This window comes from Acanthaster planci, linkage group LG19, assembly GCF_054643075.1.
Source record: "Acanthaster planci isolate LZ-2023a linkage group LG19, COTS_SCS, whole genome shotgun sequence".
Taxonomy (NCBI): domain Eukaryota; kingdom Metazoa; phylum Echinodermata; class Asteroidea; order Valvatida; family Acanthasteridae; genus Acanthaster; species Acanthaster planci.
The window spans coordinates 11115733-11135254 of record NC_141795.1 but is presented as its reverse complement, the minus strand read 5'-3'; the positions used below and the strand labels follow the sequence as shown (position 1 = coordinate 11135254).

General features: G+C 45.9%; 1 protein-coding gene across 2 annotated transcripts in view; it reads left to right on the top strand.

Annotated features, from left to right (window-relative positions):
* The window catches only part of LOC147796034 (uncharacterized), a 36158-nt gene that overhangs the window by 15371 nt on the left and 1265 nt on the right, over positions 1 to 19522 (top strand). Inside the window, exon 1 of one of the 2 annotated variants that reach the window (XM_087129917.1) lies at positions 16234 to 19497. The exons of the other annotated variant lie outside the window; for it this stretch is intronic. Coding sequence (XP_086986043.1) covers positions 19470 to 19497 — 28 coding nt within the window. The 5' untranslated portion in view covers positions 16234 to 19469. Of the gene's footprint in view, positions 1 to 16233; positions 19498 to 19522 lie in introns of those variants that run through there. 2 annotated transcript variants of the gene reach the window in all.

The window sequence follows — 19522 nt, the reverse complement described above, 5'->3', positions numbered from 1 at the left end:
TAATAGTTTTAACTTGGGCAAAAAAAATAAACGCTTGTTTTTCCCATGGGAAAACAAGCGTTGAATTTTTTTGCCTTTTATTTTTCTAAGTTAATACGTTTTATAATATAAAACCAAGAACAGCGACGGCAATAGCTCTAACGGTTAAAGATAACTTCTCTTTTTTTCTTTTTTTCCACTTCACCAGCAAAATCGTCTTCAACCTCAGGCTCCAAATTTAAACTCGGCACGTAACCTGTCATCATATCCGCAGTCGCAATTTGTAAATTATTGTTGTAACCCTCAAAAGTGCCGATGCTAAGTCCGTATCCGAGGGCACCAGATATAACCCCGGGGCGACTACAAAGTGTAAAGGCGTTTTTGCGTATTGCAACAAATCCGTGTATTGGCTAATTGACTGTTCGAGATTGGGGGTTGATTATTTAAAGATTCCACGATCGTAATAAATTGTTGCTTAGCGTCTAGTCCGGTTCCAAGGGCTAAAACACTTGACCTCGTCTGAGCTTGTGCACTGCGTAATGCGTAGACATAAGCCCTAATAGGATCGTAAATCCCAAGTCTGTCAAGCTCCTCTTTTTAGGAATGAAATCCCACCAGGCCAGGGTAACCAAGTGACCGTGTAAGTACTCGCGTGACCCGAGCCTTTAGGCGGATCAGCCCAAACAAAGCCCCATGTAAGTAGACCCCATATATTAACGTTGGTGACGCGTAAATCGTGCGGATCGTAATTTTTATTAGGGATAGGGACGTAACCGTTGTCGCAATAATAGGCAGTTCCTAATCCGTTGACAAAGTATCGCGAGTTTGTTTATGCGATTTACTCGTTCGACTCCGTATAAAAGACACGGGTCGGTAAACTTCCGTTGATTGTAATTATTGTGTAACGCGTCAAATAGGTCGTCGCTCGGAATGGGTATTACGCAGTCGTAAAATATTTTTCGCACGGTATAATATTCGTGAAAGTTAAACAAAGCCGACACGTATGGATCGGGATCAGACAGAAAATCAAAACCTACCTCGCAAGCAGTCGTCGCGCAATAGATAGATAAATTGATTTTGGTAGAGCAAAATTGGCTCGATAACCTAGCAATTGACGGCTTCGTCCGTGGTGACTTTCGATAATTTATACCATGCGTTAAATTTGGAAACTCGGCAGTGAACGAGTTGTCCTTATTGACTACGATAAATGACTAAAGTTAGCTCCCATTCATTTTATACGTCTTTAAAAGGAGGTGCCGTTGGGCTCGCTTTGCTCACTTTCCGGAACGACGGAGGCGGGTCTTCATATTTAACCGACTTGGTTAAACTTATTCGCCAAGTTTTTTCATATGATCTTTTTTTAAAACGACCGCGCGATCGTTGGCTAGCGCTTCTGCTCTTTCATTGACTTGCCGTGTAACATCTTTACTCGTCGATTTACTTTCTTGTAGTTTGGTGCTCGTATGTAATCTGATCTTTTCTTTCATTTCGTTAAACTTTTTCAGCTCTGATAAAATCAGTACAAATTCTTCCTGGGATATGTCACCGTCTTCAATCGCGTGAGATACGTACTCCTCGATGGTGTTTAATTTAGCGTCTGCCAACATTCGAATTTGATCGTGTTTTTGGTTTTGTGAGTTAGTCAGCGACTGGCGTATTTTAATATCGGGTAAGCGCCAAACGCGCCGATAGCGATGCCTTCCATCACTAGTCCGATGGGTGCCGACACGCTGCCGAAAAGAGCGGGAATTCCGACGGCTGCCAAGGTTGCGCCCAATGCTTCGACGCCGTACTCTACGTAACCGAGTGCGGTGAGTATCCGTTTAATCTTTTTGTAGCTAGCTTTGCGCACGTTGCGTTCTCTTTGAATCTGGGATTTAATTTCTTCGATCTTTCGAAGGCGGTAAATTTTAGTTTTAACTCATACTTGCGTTTATAAATGACGAGGGGTAAAAGTTTAACCTTTGGTAGATCTAATAAATTAGCCAGTTGTTTATTTAGCTGCAACTTAAGGCTGGGGTTGGTAATGGACAAAGTCACCCTCTTAGACTCTGAACTTTGAAATACACCCCCGGAATCGAAAAGTCAAACCAATCCACGCTATAAAATCCGGGTTCTAATGCGATGGAGCCTTTTTTATCCTCGGGTAGTGCTCGAGAATCTTGGCCACGAAGCCGATCAAGGATAGGTTGTCTATATCCCGTGAGACGAAGTCTTTTGTCACCTTTTAACAATTGGGAATTTTGCCCCTTTGGGAGGGGAGGTGGGTTCGGGAGGTTCGGGTGAAGTGGTTCGGGGAGTATTGGCAAGAGAGGGAATAAAACTGGTAACGGAGGCGCAAGATAACTTGAAAACCCGCCGTGGGGCCACCCTCGGCCGTTGCATTCCGCTCTTAATAAATCCCATAAGTCATCTATTGTAAAATATCTGAGCCTTCGGCTTTTGCTGCGGTGATTTGTCCGTTTAAGAAATTTATCTGCTCAAATATTTCTACACATCTCGCAGTTTTTTCTACAAGCCATTCTTTGCTTCTGCGTTCAATTTCTATCGATTGCTCTAACTTGGCCAATTTCTTGCGTAACCCTTGTTCAACATCTGGGTCTATTTCTTGCACCGCTGTTTCCGTCTGTGGTAAACGGGGAACACCGGTTGTGCGCATGCGTCAGTTTTTTTTGACGAGTACGGGCAAGTTGCATAATTCATGAATCTTGACCCATTTTGTAAACACTGCCTAAAAGTCATGATAATACTGTATATTCACGATTTTGATGAATGTTTTCGACCACTCCCACACGTTTACACTTTTTACTGACAAGTGCAACAGGAGAAGCGAACTGAAATGGATTTCTTAAGCGCGAAATTTAAAGCTAAACTGAGCTGCTCCGATTTTGTGTTTCTCGCGAGGTAAGATTTACAGATGAAAATTCTATATGACCTAGAGTTTTCCTAGCCTAAAACAGTACATAATTTCACAAACAACTCTTCATCTTACAAACTGTATTTTCTCTTCAGTGCATACCCCAAGGTTTTCAAGAAATGTGGACTTTACATGAGTGATATTTTCAGCCTGAACCGCCATTTCGGTATAACGTAGCCCGCGTAAGCGCGGTACCGGTGCCAGACTACATGTACATGTACGTACATGCACGCGCGGGCGATCTGCCCGATACTGTGTGCCCGCCTGACTAGAAAAAATGCGGGGGGACCAGCAGTTTAACTCGATATTCTTTGGTAAATTATGACCTCCCAGCAGTGCAAATTAACCTCCACTTTCTGATATATAAACAGTTTGGGTGCGGTATTGTCAAAACTTTTAAATGACTGGTATTTTAAATAACATCCTCAGAGGTTGATAAATGAAATAGTCCTCTTTTCAGATTACATGTACATGTACTTTCAAAAACTACATAACATGTGGATCACTTTTACTGGAAAGGCTTTGAAAGAAAATTTGAAATTGTTTTCTTACACTGAAACCGTTTGTTTTAATTTGTCACTTTTTAATACCTTAAATAAAAAAATAGTTCTGGAACTACATACCAATCAAAAAGGAAAGAACAAAACTACTCTTGACAAAATTTTCAAGGATACAAGCATGTAAATTTATTACTTTTAATTGACAGACTATTGGAAAGTGGCTCTTTGATTATGGATCACATACACAATCTCCAGAAATTATGCAGAATATGTGCTGAGAGAGTAAATCTATGGAAAATCCATAACAAGCAACCTAAGCCTTGCTCAGAAAATCAAGAGAAGATACAAGCAAAGTATAAAATCAATGTAGAAACCGATGAGCCACATTGCCACTCTCCCTTCATGTGCCATCTTTGCAGTTCAAATCCTTATCTTGCAAAGACACATCCTGTGCCAAATGATTGCGCCCCACCCTCCAACAGGCCCCTGCTTTATTTGTGACAAGGTGAACATTTCCAAAAGAGGTGGTCGTCCTTCGAAAGGGAAACATGCTCGTCTTATGACTCTTGACAGGGAAGAGGAGAAAGCCAAGGCAACTGTGCAGAGGAACTTCGAGTGTCTTAAGCAAACAACGACTCCGACAATGGGGCAGGATTTTCAGTCAGATGATAGTTCTTTCATTTGCAAGTACTGCTGCAAAATCTTCAACTGACCTACTGAAACACAGTGTGAGCAAATTATTTGCTTGGAATGCCTTGAAGAGCTGTTTTCCAAATCGTCATCTTTGACAATTCTTTGCCCAGTATGTAAGAAGCAAATCAGCCTTCTGCATATCCAACCTGCCAAGCTCTACTTTGTGAATGTCGTCATGAATGGGAGGGTCAAGTGCAATAAATGCAACCAAAGCAGTTGGCTCAAAAATGCAGAAAGACATGACTGCAGTAATCCACAAAGTTCAGCACCTGTTGATGAGAAGATATTAAGAGATATTCTAAACCACGCAGTAACTTTTGATGTGTGAAGGCATGCATAGCCTTAGCTATGTTGTAAGCACGGTTCGCAAATAATAATAACATAATCTATAAACCAAAAACCGACATATTTATAAATGAACGTACATGTACCGTGCAATGGAGTAAACACACAGGCATATTTGTCGCGTATATGTTTGTCTTTGTCAAACTTGTTAAAAATAATGCTATTTGAAGATGGGTACCTGACGGCAAGTACTTCGGAGCAACTCCTTCACGGTGAGGGCGCCCATGAAACCATCACGCACGTAGAGCTCTCGTGGATATTCCTGCAAGATGTAGTGTATCAATGCAAAAATCAGCGTGTCGTGTAATGCCTTGCAAATGCGCACCGTTTGGTTTGCACAGTTCACAGAGCGCAAATACATTGTAAAAGGTCCATTCTTCACGCTGGATGTCAAGCCCAGACTGGCAAAACTCTAGGAGCAATGCTTTTGAGGCTTTAACAACGGTCAAAAATCCCGGAATCGTCGATCAATCACAAACGGACGTTAACTTTTAGACACTCTTCTCACGAGTATCCGACAACCGAAATGGCCGAACGTACTGACAATTAAAAGGCCAATTTTGTGTTTTTTTTATAAGCCGTATTCTATAAATATTCATTAACACAGTGCCTCTCAAAAAGGATTTAATTAAGGTGATCTTTTCAGCTCATTAATATTCATAGTACTTTTTACCACAAGAGGGTGCACTTAAATGGCGCAAATCTTGCGCATGCGCACAACCGCTTTTCCGTGCCGAAACAGCGGTGCTTGGGTAATTTGTTCTGTCAAAGACCACATCCGTCTATAAATATCTCTAACTCTTTCGTCTTGTCTTTCGGCTAACGGGACTAATGTTCTAGGCGCCTAAAACTCTTCAACGATTCTTAATTCAGCGCCTGTTACTTCACTTTCAATTAGGAGCCTGTAGGCATCACTACCACCAAACCACGTATCCCACTCGATCTCGGAGGATTTGTGATGTTAAAATACCCAGCTTCAAACTGTACATTCTTCACCCTAATTGCCTTGGAACCTTTCGTATTATCAATTTAGTGTTTCAATTTAAACGTCTGCGGATTTTTGGTCAAGTGAAAAGTGTGAGTCTCCATTTTATTTTATACGCGTTTAAACAATGTCAATTTCGTGTAAAATTTTACCGTCTTTGTTGTTGACTACTACAGTTAGAGTCATCTGATTTTAGAAAAATGTTGAGAAATTTATCTCAATTTTTCCCCGGCAATTCCAGAACAGAGCATCTTTTTGATGAAAAGTCCCGCGGGAAAGTACTGTTGCGCACCCGCAAATCTCGGAATTCTAGCGCCCCCTAGTTTTACTTGTTCTCGGTCCTTGCATTTCTCAGGGTCTCTTATTTAGCTCAGCTATGCCTTATGGACATGTAGCAGAGACGCTAATTTTGTATTAAGTTATTCATGCTGTACTCTGGCATGATCGCGTGTTCCTTCACTCCTTTATCCTTGTGTTTTCTCTGCTCAGTTTTGGCATGTCGAAATTCCCCTCCATGTGAATGCGTGGTTGGGCGTGGTAAGGTTCCCTGAAATGCTAATGTCCAGAAACCTCAAACTTTGTAACTGTCAATCATTCGCTAGAGATGGCCGGGTAAGCACTTTCATGCACCCGGCTCTACACTTTGTACACGTGACTTCTTATTCTGTATTTTACATTGCTACACACGACCCTTAGATTCTTGCGCACGACTTTAGCAGGAAGTCATGTGACCCTTTGAGATGGAAGATTTTCATTGGTTGAGCTGTTCAGCGACGCTCATATTTTATTAATTCCTAAGCCTCTAGAATCCTATAAATAGAGCAGATTTTCCTTAGCTCGTCGGTCAGGTGCGGCGGACCAAACCCTTATTGCGAGAGCGGAACCCAACGTAGTGCGGCGGTTGGACCCTTACCGAGAGAAGTGCGATAATAACCATTCTTATGGCGAAGAAATGTAACCATATGAATGGCCAGCTAGCTTAGCTTGGACCGATGCGAGAGCGGTACGAATTAGCCCAGGGTGCTAGTGAGAGTCGTAGCGGCCCGTCACCGCTACGTCCGAACCGATTGCCGGGCGAGACAACCCCGTGTCCCCCGCCACCCTTGTCCTGCTAACTAGCCCAGTCCTCCCCGTCTCTACGCTGAGCCAATGGTGCACAGTGCGGCGACTTTATCATTGCGCTCATCACGTTGCGGTCTGAGCGGCAGTGCGGTCGGTACATACCGGCGCTGGCCCCGTCCAGCCCTTGCTAGTCACCGTGGTGGTCCGGGACAGCTCCCACCACGGCCCGGCCCGATGAATGTAGCCTAGCTGTGCGATGCTACACACACGTACCGTACCCACTCCGTCTGACTTGCATTTCCAATGGTCCTGCCAAACCGTAGTTTAGTTACACTCATATACAACTTCGCCTCTCCATAACTTTGCCTTTTGTGTGTTGTATTATGTTAAGCTACACCTTCTTCAAATCCCTATTGAACTTTGATGAATAGAAGTGAGAGCAATAAACCAACCATACAGTTTGACTGTCACCCAAACCCCTTTGTTTCACGTCCACCCTTTAATAAATTGTTGACCCCAAATATCACATCCCGTAGACACTAATGAAGTCCATGCTACCATCGACTTGATATTTAGGGAACGCAACACTGGCGGCAGCGGTGGGATCTAAACTTATGTCAGTATACTGTAGTACATGTAATACTACTCGATCACACTTATTGCTCGAATTTAGCTTTGTTCAAGCAAGTTACAACACCAAGTAGCTTGAACGCGAGTCATATGCATGTGTACATGTACCATACACGAAACTGTGCGACTGCGGTTACTCTATATGCCCGAGTTACTATAGCAACCACTCCTTCGTGAACTCTCTGAACTACCACAGAACTCAGTGTACGTGCAGCCTGCACGTCTAGTGACCATGCCGAAGAAGTACAAAAAATCGCGGCGGCTGAACGCTTCGGCTGCGGGAGATGACCTTGACCTATCCCTCGAGTCAGTCACCCTGGCCGACCACACGGACCAGCTGGAAACTCTCAGGCAGCGACTTGACCAGGCAGAGAAGCGGGCTGCGGAAGCAGAGCAACGGGTCACCGCTCTGACGCAGTCGAGTGCGCCCTCTACACCCCAGTCCCAGCCGGAGAAGTCACCGAGTCTGCTGAGCGACTCCCCAGCGCAACCCAGTCTCACATCCACCGCCACACTTTCCCCTGTGAAAGACTTTGAGCCCCTTGAATCCTCAGTACCAGTTAATAAAATGGACAAATCCAATAAAAACTTTGAAGTCCCTTTACCCAGGCAGGGTGAATTCAATGGAACTGGGGCATGGGAAGGTTTCATTCGACCTTTCATGGCCCTCGCAAAGGCCTGTGAATGGTCAATGGAGGAGAAGAAATTTCGTCTCATGAGCAGCCTCAAAGGCAAGGCTGCCGAGTTCGTTTTTTTACAACTCGACTCCTCCATTGTCAATGACTTTAATAAACTCAATTCAGCGTTGGAAAGCCGATTCGCAGAAAGGCGAACTCAGAACGCATGGCTCACTCTACTTGAAGCCAAGAAACTGTCCCCAAAAGACAGTCTGACTGAATATGTGGCGGACATCCGCCGCCTTGTCATGCGAGGATACCCCACAGCCGATTCTGACACGAGGGAGAGCATTGCCCTACGACATTTCTTAAAGGGGCTCCCCGATCAACAAACCACCGTAGCGATCGGCATGACAAACCCCCAAACGCTGGAGGAGGCCAGAACAGCCGTTGAAAACTACACCAGTCTGCGTGAAAATCTCTCCACCGGGAAAACTTCCCTTCGTGTTCACGCTGTTCAACCTGCCGAAAAGCACGAAGGAGCGGCTTCAGCCACTGAGGCGACGGCAAAGCAGGAGTTCGTCACGCAGAAGCAGATGAAGCAGTTTTCTGACAACCTTGATCGCCGATTAAATGGCATAGTCAAGTTGATCAAAGGAAATGGGTTTGGCCAAAAGCCAAAAGCTGGATCCAAACCTACTGACAGAAACGATGCTAAAAGCAAATCTGACTCCACTTGCTTCAAGTGTGGTGAACCGGGCCACTTCGCTAACAAGTGCCCTGAGCTGGCAGCCAAGGAGGCTGTCGCCATTCAGCCTAAGTCGGAAAACTAACTGGGACCGTGCCGTCCGGCCTGGTAACGGTCCCACCCTCTGAACACATAATCAGAATGGCCCGACAGCCATTCCGTGGCATATCTGCATTTTTGCAGGTGCAAATCAACGGTGCAGAGACCGAACTCTTAGTCGACACCGGCGCAGCAGTGACTGTAGTTTCGTCAGAACTTTTCAGCAGAATTCCTGACGAAAAGCGACCTGATCTTCAGCCCCCTCGCGAGCCCTTGAAACTACAGACTGCGAACAATGAACATATTGCCATCCAAGGCGTGGCCACTATCGACTTGGCCATTGGACAGCAACGTTTCCAGTGGGACGCTTACGTTGCTCCCATTGGAGACGAAGGAATTCTCGGCTATGATTTCCTCTATTTCTATGACTGCGTGTTAGAAGCACGAGGCGGCATACAAATTGCCGGTAACTGGTTCAAGTGGACGATCAAAGGCACTCCTCCATGTGCCGTGAAGATCGCACTGAAAGAGACCACCGTCATTCCCGCATGCAGTGAGTGGATAGCGGAAGGTGTCGCTGACGATCAAAAACTTGGCACGAACTTTGCAGTTGTAGAACCGGCACCAAGTGAAAGTCGAACGCAATGTCTCGTGGTCGGCAGTTCCCTTGTTGACCCCAGCCGAAAAGATATCGGCATACCTGTCAGACTCATGAACACGTCACCCGAGGACGTTGAGCTCCAAGCGGGTACGGCGCTTGGATACCTGCATGAGATTGATGAGATAGAACTCATAGCCGAGCAGGAGAACAACGAGGAGGATTACGCTTTCGGCGTGATACGTGCGTGTAGAGTCCATGCACACCAGCCTACACTCGCAGTCCACTCACACGTCCCTGTCGCTCCTGACTCTCCTGCAGCTTCTAGTCAGTGGTCAGAAGATCTTAATTCTCTGTATGACCGGAGCTGCGAAAATTTGCCCCCTCAGCAGCAGAAGACATTGCGCGAACTGTTATCCAAACACGAGAACAGCTTTGCCAAGTCCCCAGAGGACTTGGGCAGAACATCAGTAGTGCAACACGCTATTGACACCGGCGATGCTCGCCCCATACGCCAGCCTCCCCGCCGTCCCCCCAAGGCATTTCAGGGCGAGGAGGAGAAAGTTCTCGAGAGTCAGCTCAAGGCAGGTGTCATCAGAGAGTCGACATCCCCTTGGGCATCGCCAATGGTTTTCGTGCGGAAAAAGGACGGTACAACCCGCCCGTGTGTCGACTATCGCAAATTGAACAATGTGACGCGTCGTGATGCGTACCCCTTACCCCGTGTTGATGACTGTCTAGATTGCCTCAGCGGGGCTAAAATCTTCAGCACGCTCGATTTGCAGTCCGGATACTGGCAAATTGAGGTGAAAGAGGCAGATCGTCCGAAAACAGCGTTTGTGACCCGGACTGGCCTGTATGAATACGTAACAATGCCATTCGGACTTTGTAACGCGCCCAGCACGTTTGAGCGCTGCATGGAGCTTGTACTGAAAGGCCTGCAGTGGAAAACGCTTCTGATATATCTGGACGACATCATCATTCTATCCTCCACATTCCAAGAACACATACAACGACTTGATGAAGTTTTGTTGCGACTTGGCAGAGCTGGACTCAAACTCAAGCCAAGTAAGTGTGAGCTATTCCGTGAGGAAGTTCTCTTTCTTGGCCACATCATCACCCAAGATGGTGTGAAGCCCGACCCCAGCAAGGTTTCTACGGTCCAGAACTGGCCACTACCGAAAAACATCACAGACGTCCGCTCTTTTCTTGGACTATGCTCATACTATCGTCGGTTCATCGCCAAGTTTGCCACGATAGCAAGCCCCTTAAACCGTCTGTTAGAGGCCGGACAGACGTTTAAGTGGACCCCTGACTGTCAGACGGCTTTTGACACTTTAAAGGCTGCATTGACCTGTGATGAAATAATGTCTTATCCCAACAACGATGGACTTTTCATCATCGACACCGATGCCTCTGATACCGGCATCGGGGCAACCCTGTCACAACTTCAGTGGTGTGACCAGACGCAACGAGAAAAAGAAAGACCGATAGCATATGCTAGCCGATCCCTGACGAAAACACAACGGCGATACTGTACTACCAGAAGAGAACTACTCGCCATTGTGACTTTTGTTCAGTACTTCAGGCACTATTTGCTTGGAAGACAGTTCCTGATCCGGACTGACCACAGTGCTCTGAGGTGGGTAATGTCCTTCAGGGACCCAGTGGACCAAATGGCCCGATGGCTGGAGATCATGGCCCAGTTTGACTTTAAGATCGAACATCGTGCGGGGAAGAAGCATGGCAACGCAGATGCCCTCTCTAGGGTGCCGTGCGACCCCGACGATTGCCCGTGCTATGACGGGACATCCATCCTCGCTGATCTGCCGTGTGGTGGTTGCGACAAGTGTGTCGCAAAAAGTGAGTTGTGGTCCGATTTTCATAAAGTCGACGACGTGATCCCCCTATCAGCCAGAAACGTGTACACTACTTCTGCTGAGGTTCCACCCCCTCTGAGTACCCTGACTCGTACCCCACACGAGTCACCATCGAATGACGTCACCCCAAAATCAGCCACACCCGTGTCCTTTGTGACAGTCCTCGTGCTGATGGCAACAGTGGTAACACTCCTACTCGGCCGTGTTCGCAACCTAGGTGAAAGTATTTGGCGCTCGTGCAATATGTTCACCGGCGACTGCAAGGAAAGAGTTCTTGACAGCCGTTTTGTAAACACAGCCTCAACTGGAGAAACTCCCGGGCAAGCCAATATGCCCACCGCCATTCGGGTTGTACGGCCCTCGAACCGAACTAAACCTGCAACTGAATCCTCTGATCCACATGGCAAAGAGTTGAACTGTAACGTGCCCTGCATCCCCCACACAGATGCCAATGCCGGTTTAAGTGCCGGGCAGCAACTTACAGAACAATTAAATCCAACTGGACAGCAAGACGACCAAGATGACGAGGTCACGAGCGCTCGTGCCCCTTTGAGCTCCCCTGTCGGTCCCCGCGCCGGAAGGGCTACATCTTGGGTCGGCGGCTACACCACAGAGGAAATTGCTGCACTTCAAAGAGCAGATCCTGACCTCAGTTTCATCATTGACTCGATAACACAATCCTCCCAAAGGCCGAGCAGAGACAGAATTGCACGCGAGAGTCCAGCCACTAGAAACCTCTGGTTGTTATGGCAACAACTTGTGCTCAAAGACGGCGTCCTGTGCAAACGATGGGTGACATCTGATAAAACCCAGTCGTATCTACAACTGGTTGTTCCACAAGAACTGCAGAATGCTGTTCTCAAAGCAACACACAATGCCGTCACATCTGCTCATCTTGGAGTCAAGAAGACTGTAGCTAAGACAAAACGCCAGTTTTACTGGTATAAGTTGAAGGAGTCAGTGCGCGAGTGGATCCGAAAATGTGCTACATGTGGCGCTCGCAAGCGGCCACACCTCACCCCGCGAGCTCCCCTTGAAGACTACCGAGTAGGTGCGCCAATGGACAAACTTGTCACCGATATCTTGGGCCCTCTCCCTGAAACCGTCAGAGGGAACAAGTATATTCTCCTTGTCGGTGACCAGTTCACTAAATGGATGGAGGCATACCCCATACCAGATCAAACAGCAGAGACAGTTGCTCATCGTTTGGTCTACGATTTCATCTCCAGATTTGGTGCCCCACTCGATATCCATTCTGATCAAGGGCGAACTTATGAATCCAAACTGTTTCAGCAAGTCTGCAAACTTCTCGAGATCCACAAAACGAGAACTTCCCCCTATCATCCCTCATCAAATGGCCAAGCTGAACGTTTTAATCAAGTGCTACTTGACATGATTTCAGCCTACGTTGACGACGGCCAACGCAATTGGGATGTTCACCTCCCTCTCCTGACTTCAGCTTACAGAAGCAGTCAGCATGAAACGACCGGATACACCCCAAACATGCTCATGTTCGGTCGAGAAACCCATACTGCAATTGACTTGGTGCTCGGTGGGCCAACCAACAATGAAGCACCACGAGACCAATGCGACTATGTCATCTCACTGAAACAGCGAATAGAGACAATTCATCGCCTAGTTCGTGAACATTTGGGCAATTCAGCTCAACGCCAGAAAAATGACCATGATCCGCGTGTTGCCCAACAGAACTACCGAGCTGGTGATTTTGTGTACATGCGCGACAGTACAAAAACCCTGGGATTGTTGCCAAAACTCAAACACGCAAAGTGGAAACGACCTTGCACTGTTCTACGAACACTTAGTGATCTCTTTTTTGAGATCAGACTTAAACAACGCGGAAAAGCCAAAATCATTCAACATGATCGGCTGAAGCGGTATTACAGCGATGATGACATCCCCAAATGGATGAGAGACCTGCAAAAGACTTTGCTTAAAAACTGTGACCTGTGCGAGCAACCCAACAGTCTCTCACCCAACCCCCAAGAGAAATCCAGCTCCAGAGTCACCAATGTCCCAAAGCATCAGCCGCCTGCTGAAGCCACAGCATCCCCCCCGACGACATCTGAGGCCCCTGCTGACTCCACTCGGAGAAGTTCTCGCTCCCGCCAGAAACCCGCGAGATATAGGGATCTCGCATAGCCCACATACATGTACATTACACGCTGTGATGTCCCCTTGAGGTTACGACTGCTGCAGTCCACACTGGATTGCGTAATAGCTGGATCGCCAGTTCCGTCAGCCCAACAAGCTGCAGCATCGTCAACGCAACTGTATGGACTAATTATGACTCTTTTGTTTTGAAATAATTTTTTTTGGTACCATGGTTACAAGGACGACCAGTGGTGAAATTTGCTTATGATTTTTATTTTCTGTTTTTCAGCGTTATCACTAGTTTCGTGAGTTTTGTAGATTAGACTAGCTTTTGCCGTAGTGGTAGCCCAAAACGCGGTGGCAGTCTTCATGAACTGAACTCTTAGTGTTTTTTTCTATACTGCCAATGAACACTACAGCTTCCATGAACTACTCGTGAATTTTTCGCCACTTTTGAACAAGAACTCTATTTCCTTCGTTTACAACGAGGACGTTGTAAAAACTCGAGGGGGAATAGTGTTGCGCACCCGCAAATCTCGGAATTCTAGCGCCCCCTAGTTTTACTTGTTCTCGGTCCTTGCATTTCTCAGGGTCTCTTATTTAGCTCAGCTATGCCTTATGGACATGTAGCAGAGACGCTAATTTTGTATTAAGCTATTCATGCTGTACTCTGGCATGATCGCGTGTTCCTTCACTCCTTTATCCTTGTGTTTTCTCTGCTCAGTTTTGGCATGTCGAAATTCCCCTCCATGTGAATGCGTGGTTGGGCGTGGTAAGGTTCCCTGAAATGCTAATGTCCAGAAACCTCAAACTTTGTAACTGTCAATCATTCGCTAGAGATGACCGGGTAAGCACTTTCATGCACCCGGCTCTACACTTTGTACACGTGACTTCTTATTCTGTATTTTACATTGCTACACACGACCCTTAGATTCTTGCGCACGACTTTAGCAGGAAGTCATGTGACCCTTTGAGATGGAAGATTTTCATTGGTTGAGCTGTTCAGCGACGCTCATATTTTATTAATTCCTAAGCCTCTAGAAGCCTATAAATAGAGCAGATTTTCCTTAGCTCGTCGGTCAGGTGCGGCGGACCAAACCCTTATTGCGAGAGCGGAACCCAACGTAGTGCGGCGGTTGGACCCTTACCGAGAGAAGTGCGATAATAACCATTCTTATGGCGAAGAAATGTAACCATATGAATGGCCAGCTAGCTTAGCTTGGACCGATGCGAGAGCGGTACGAATTAGCCCAGGGTGCTAGTGAGAGTCGTAGCGGCCCGTCACCGCTACGTCCGAACCGATTGCCGGGCGAAACACCCCCGTGTCCCCCGCCACCCTTGTCCTGCTAACTAGCCCAGTCCTCCCCGTCTCTACGCTGAGCCAATGGTGCACAGTGCGGCGACTTTATCATTGCGCTCATCACGTTGCGGTCTGAGCGGCAGTGCGGTCGGTACATACCGGCGCTGGCCCCGTCCAGCCCTTGCTAGTCACCGTGGTGGTCCGGGACAGCTCCCACCACGGCCCGGCCCGATGAATGTAGCCTAGCTGTGCGATGCTACACACACGTACCGTACCCACTCCGTCTGACTTGCATTTCCAATGGTCCTGCCAAACCGTAGTTTAGTTACACTCATATACAACTTCGCCTCTCCATAACTTTGCCTTTTGTGTGTTGTATTATGTTAAGCTACACCTTCTTCAAATCCCTATTGAACTTTGATGAAGAGAAGTGAGAGCAATAAACCAACCATACAGTTTGACTGTCACCCAAACCCCTTTGTTTCACGTCCACCCTTTAATAAATTGTTGACCCCAAATATCACATCCCGTAGACACTAATGAAGTCCATGCTACCATCGACTTGATATTTAGGGAACGCAACAGTACGTTCGGGGCTCCATGAGTGCTAGTTTGGGAATTTGGGTCACGGGGTTTGGGGAAGTCCCGGGCTGATCTGGGAAGTGGTTAGGCCCCACGCTGATTTGGAAAGTGGGAAAGAGGGGCTGCTCTTGTAAATACCAGTCTCTACTACTTCTCATAGCCTTGAAATTATCGATCACCACAAATATCTTGGGCGTTTATCTTTCCAGAGATCTTTCTTGCAATAAGCATGTTAACATTGTTGTTTCTAAAGCTAACAGAACGTGTGGATTCATTAGAAGACTTGTAAGTTGTAAAGACGGTCAATTTCTTGTTAAAATGTATTGTGCCACTGTTCGTCCAATTATGGAGTACGCAGTCCCAGTAAGGTGCCCAAGCACTCTCTCTCAACAAACCATTTTGGAGGGAGTACAGCAGTAGGCAACGGGGGATACTGGATCAGCCCACTGCTCTGGACTGGACTTTTCCCTCTCCACGGGACTTCCCCCTTTCCCTTGACCTTTGACCCCCAGTTTCACTCGCAACCCCCAAACAAAAAAGGGACTTCCCCCAAACCTCGTTATCCCAGAACAAAAATGGGGAATTCCCCGGGTACTTAAGTAAGCCCATGAAAACTCAGTTATACCCGAAGCTTTGAGAAAAAAATGAAATAAATTTGCAACTACCCTAAGTAAATAGTATTTATTGAATAGAGATGTCAAACAAAAGAACTGAAGCTTTGAAAAAAGTGAAGTAAATTTGAAAACACTATATATAAATAGAGACATGAATAAAGAAACCAGATATAACACCGACCTACATTAGCAGACTTTCGACGATTGAAAAGTCATTTTTATCTGACTTTGTGAAACGATACATACACAATTACATTACCGCCACCCCGTAAAAATGTCACACAAACCCGAACAAGCGATTCAAGCGGGCACACGGCAATTTAGAAATCTCACGAGGCAGTCATATCGTAAACCCTTACAGATAGCACAAAATAACGACATCACATTCACGGCCACAGACACAAAGGGTAACGTATTACGTAAAGACCTAATTACCGCGATTAAAGCACACATTAAACCGAAAGCAGTCGAAGAGGTAAAAATCCAAAGGATCAGGCGCTTTCAAGGTAACTACCGAAACTGGGAAGTGGTGCATACTTTCTTCACCGAAGACTTGATACACTTCTTCGATTTCCACAAAAGGTCTATCGCAGACAAAGCGTTGGCCGAGTTAAAAGAGTTAAACTCTTATAAGTTACAAACGGCAATCAAGGTTCAGTTTAAACTGGAGAAACCTGGAGCCGAAACGAAACTAGGCGTTTTTACATTTACGAGTAAAAATAACGTAGTCGTTTCTAAACAACAGAAAGAGTTATCTCCTTAGACAAGCTGGTGGCTACTTTGGGTACCAAACACAAATATGTCCTACACTACCGTACGTTGCAAAAATACTTAGAACTCGGTTTAGAACTAAAAGACGTTCACTGTGTAATGTCTTTTCAACAGGCACCTTGGATGAAGGGATACATCGATTAAAACACCGAATTGCGTAAGTTAGCAAAGTCCCATTTCAAAAAGACTTCTTCAAGTTAATGAGTAATTCAGTCTTTGGCAAGACAGTGGAAAATGTGAGGCACAGAATCAACGGGCACCTGCTTAAAGATTTACATAACGCCGATCGGTGCAAGCGTTTAACTTCTAAACCATATTATAAGACGACTACACCGTTTAAGGAGTGCGATGTCTCTTTTGTCGAAATGTATGGAACTAAAACCAGATTAAACAAGCCCATCTACTGCGGCGTAAGCTTGTTAGATCTGTCCGAGACAGTTGAAAGCAGATTTGCCTTTTGTACACCGACACGGACAGTTTATTAGTCGAGATTCAAACGGACGATTTAACCAATTACCTACGTAAAAAGCGCAGCTTATTCGATTTAAGCAATTACCCAACGGATCATATACCGAAAAATAAAAAAGTCATCGGTAAAATGACAGACGAATTTGGTGACCAAGTGATATCAGAAGCAGTCTGTATTAGGCCAAAAATGTACTCCATTTTAACGGAGCAACAAAATTTGGAAAAGGCAAAGGGAGTTTTAAAAGTCGTAACCCAAAAAAGGTTATTGCACAAGGCTTATAAGAGGTGTCTCTTTGAACAGGTACAACACTTGTTTAAGCAGCAACTGTTCAGATCGGACAAACATCAAATATTCACAGTCACGCAAAATAAATTGTGTCTATCGCCCTTGGACACTCTAGTTTACGGGCACTATTAGAAAGGGGTTTAAAGCAACTGACCTGGAACTTGCTAAAAAAGCCTTACCCATAAAAAGCTGACAAAGCTTACGAGACATTAAGCCCAAAGAATTACGAGACTAGCTTATTTACTGGTGGGTCTTTAATTCAGGCTGCCAAGACAAGCAAGCAACACTGCATTTAGTTTTAGTGTGGGATAAAATTAGAATAAGGCACGGGGGGTAAAAATTTTCGGCACAATTTGACCTTGCTTATGATAAAAAATAGTGGATGAGTCGAAGGTGTGACGCCATGGAAAAAATACCAACGGGCCCACCAGGCGATCCAGGGTGGAATCGAGATAATCCCAAGACAACGGCACGTAATGGGCCTTGGGTAATGGGAGGGATAATCTTAGACAATGGCCCAGCGGAGGTAGTCATTGTGGCACCGGGGCTAAATGATTGAGATAAGCTTTAGATAATAGTTTGGAAAATTTGGAAGGCGACGACACAGCGCGCTTGTCTTACAATCGTTACCACGGCTCTTTCTTCTGGCGGATTTTATAACGACATAAAAAGAACAAAGATGCTTGGTTGAATGGGATGAGCGTCATGAAAGGGGTGATATGACCAAAGATGAGGTTGATGGGAGAAGTTAATGAGTCACGGGGCGACATGACCCAAGCATTTAGTACACACACACACGCACAAGTTATAAGGCAGTGATTTTGACGTGGTAATTCAGATGTATTTTTTATTCGAAAGGTAACAGAGGTGGATATGTGCCGGGAAATACAAAACGGGCAAACGGAGGGGTGTCCTCGATTATAAATGTACCTGACTTCCGAAATAACGGAGCGACAGCTGACAGAATTGGCGGGTAATTTCGTCAAAGAACAGGAGGGAACGAAACCTTGGGAAGACCTCCTGATGGCTCTCGGTCTTTCTAGCGCCGATTTGTATAGACACAAGGAAGAAAATAAGTATAGTCCGTTGGCACATTGTTTTAGCGCATTCGCTCAATCGAAACGTCGTCATTATAAAAGAGCTACGATCGATAAGCTTCTCATGGAGTGTCAACGGTGTAATGTTTCGGTGGGAGTGTACGAATTTCTGTATCCGTAATACACGTAGATGCACATAAAAATAAGTCAGCTTCTATGTTTGGAAATGATCTCATCATCTATATTGGAAATGATCTCATCATCTATGTTTGGAAATGACGTCACGTTTCAATTGGAAAATGATATAAAAATTGCATAAGGGGCAAAAGGACATCAATTTGGTCAGAAGTAGTCAAGCCAAGAGGAACTGTCCGGAAAAACACAAGCCCCTTGGTCCCCCAAATGCAACGCATTGCTGTCGTTTAGACCCACCAATAGTTGGGATATGGCCGGTGGTCTCAATGAAGTCTCCGAATTTCGTAACGAGATGGAACGCCCCCCGATGGTTCAAGCGTCTTTGGAAGAGAAAAGCTCAAACCTAATCAAGCGAGAAGGAGAATTGAGAAAGAAGACATTGTTAGAAAAGAGAATGAGGACACCATCAAAGGCACCGTATAGGCCAAATTATAGTTTGGATTCAGCTGGCAGTCTTCCCGAAAGCTCAGAACCTCGTCACGAGATGGAACAGCGGACTCAACTTCCTACGATAGACTCGAACAAACCAGACTTAATTAAACCAGAAGAGAGAATGACGTCATCAAAGGTGCCGCAGAAAACCATTAAAGATTTAATATTTTCTCAGAGTTTGAAAAAACGATCGATACGTCGTTATCGAGAAGGGGTTATCACCAGACAAAGCAGAAGGGCTTTCCACTGGCTCCCGGACGAGGGATTAACCTCACGGTTCCGGAGTGGGAGCTACTCAAGACAATGATACCGGCCATCGATGAAGCCATCAAAGAAGTGGACGATGCTTGCATTGGGTAGAACAAAGCACCAGATGTGTTGATTGGTTTACATAAAATTGGCGGGAAATTCAACAAACAAGGACCAGTGAAATGGATAAAAGAGGGCAGAGCTGACCCTCCAGATCCATCTTGCTTCAACGCCACCATCATCACAACCAGCACTATTAGTGCCATCAGCTTCATCAGCACCGTCAGCTTCATCAACACCACCATCACTCTCGTCTACTTTCTCAGCACCATTTATTTTTAGACACCATGGCCAAAAGTTTTTCGGCCCCAACTTTGACGCCGAGGAGGAGTGGAAAAGGTTGGACTGCCGCGTGGCTGACGAAGGCCCCATGTGGGAACCTGCTCAATGGGAAATGGGTAAGGAACGTTTTATATTATTAAT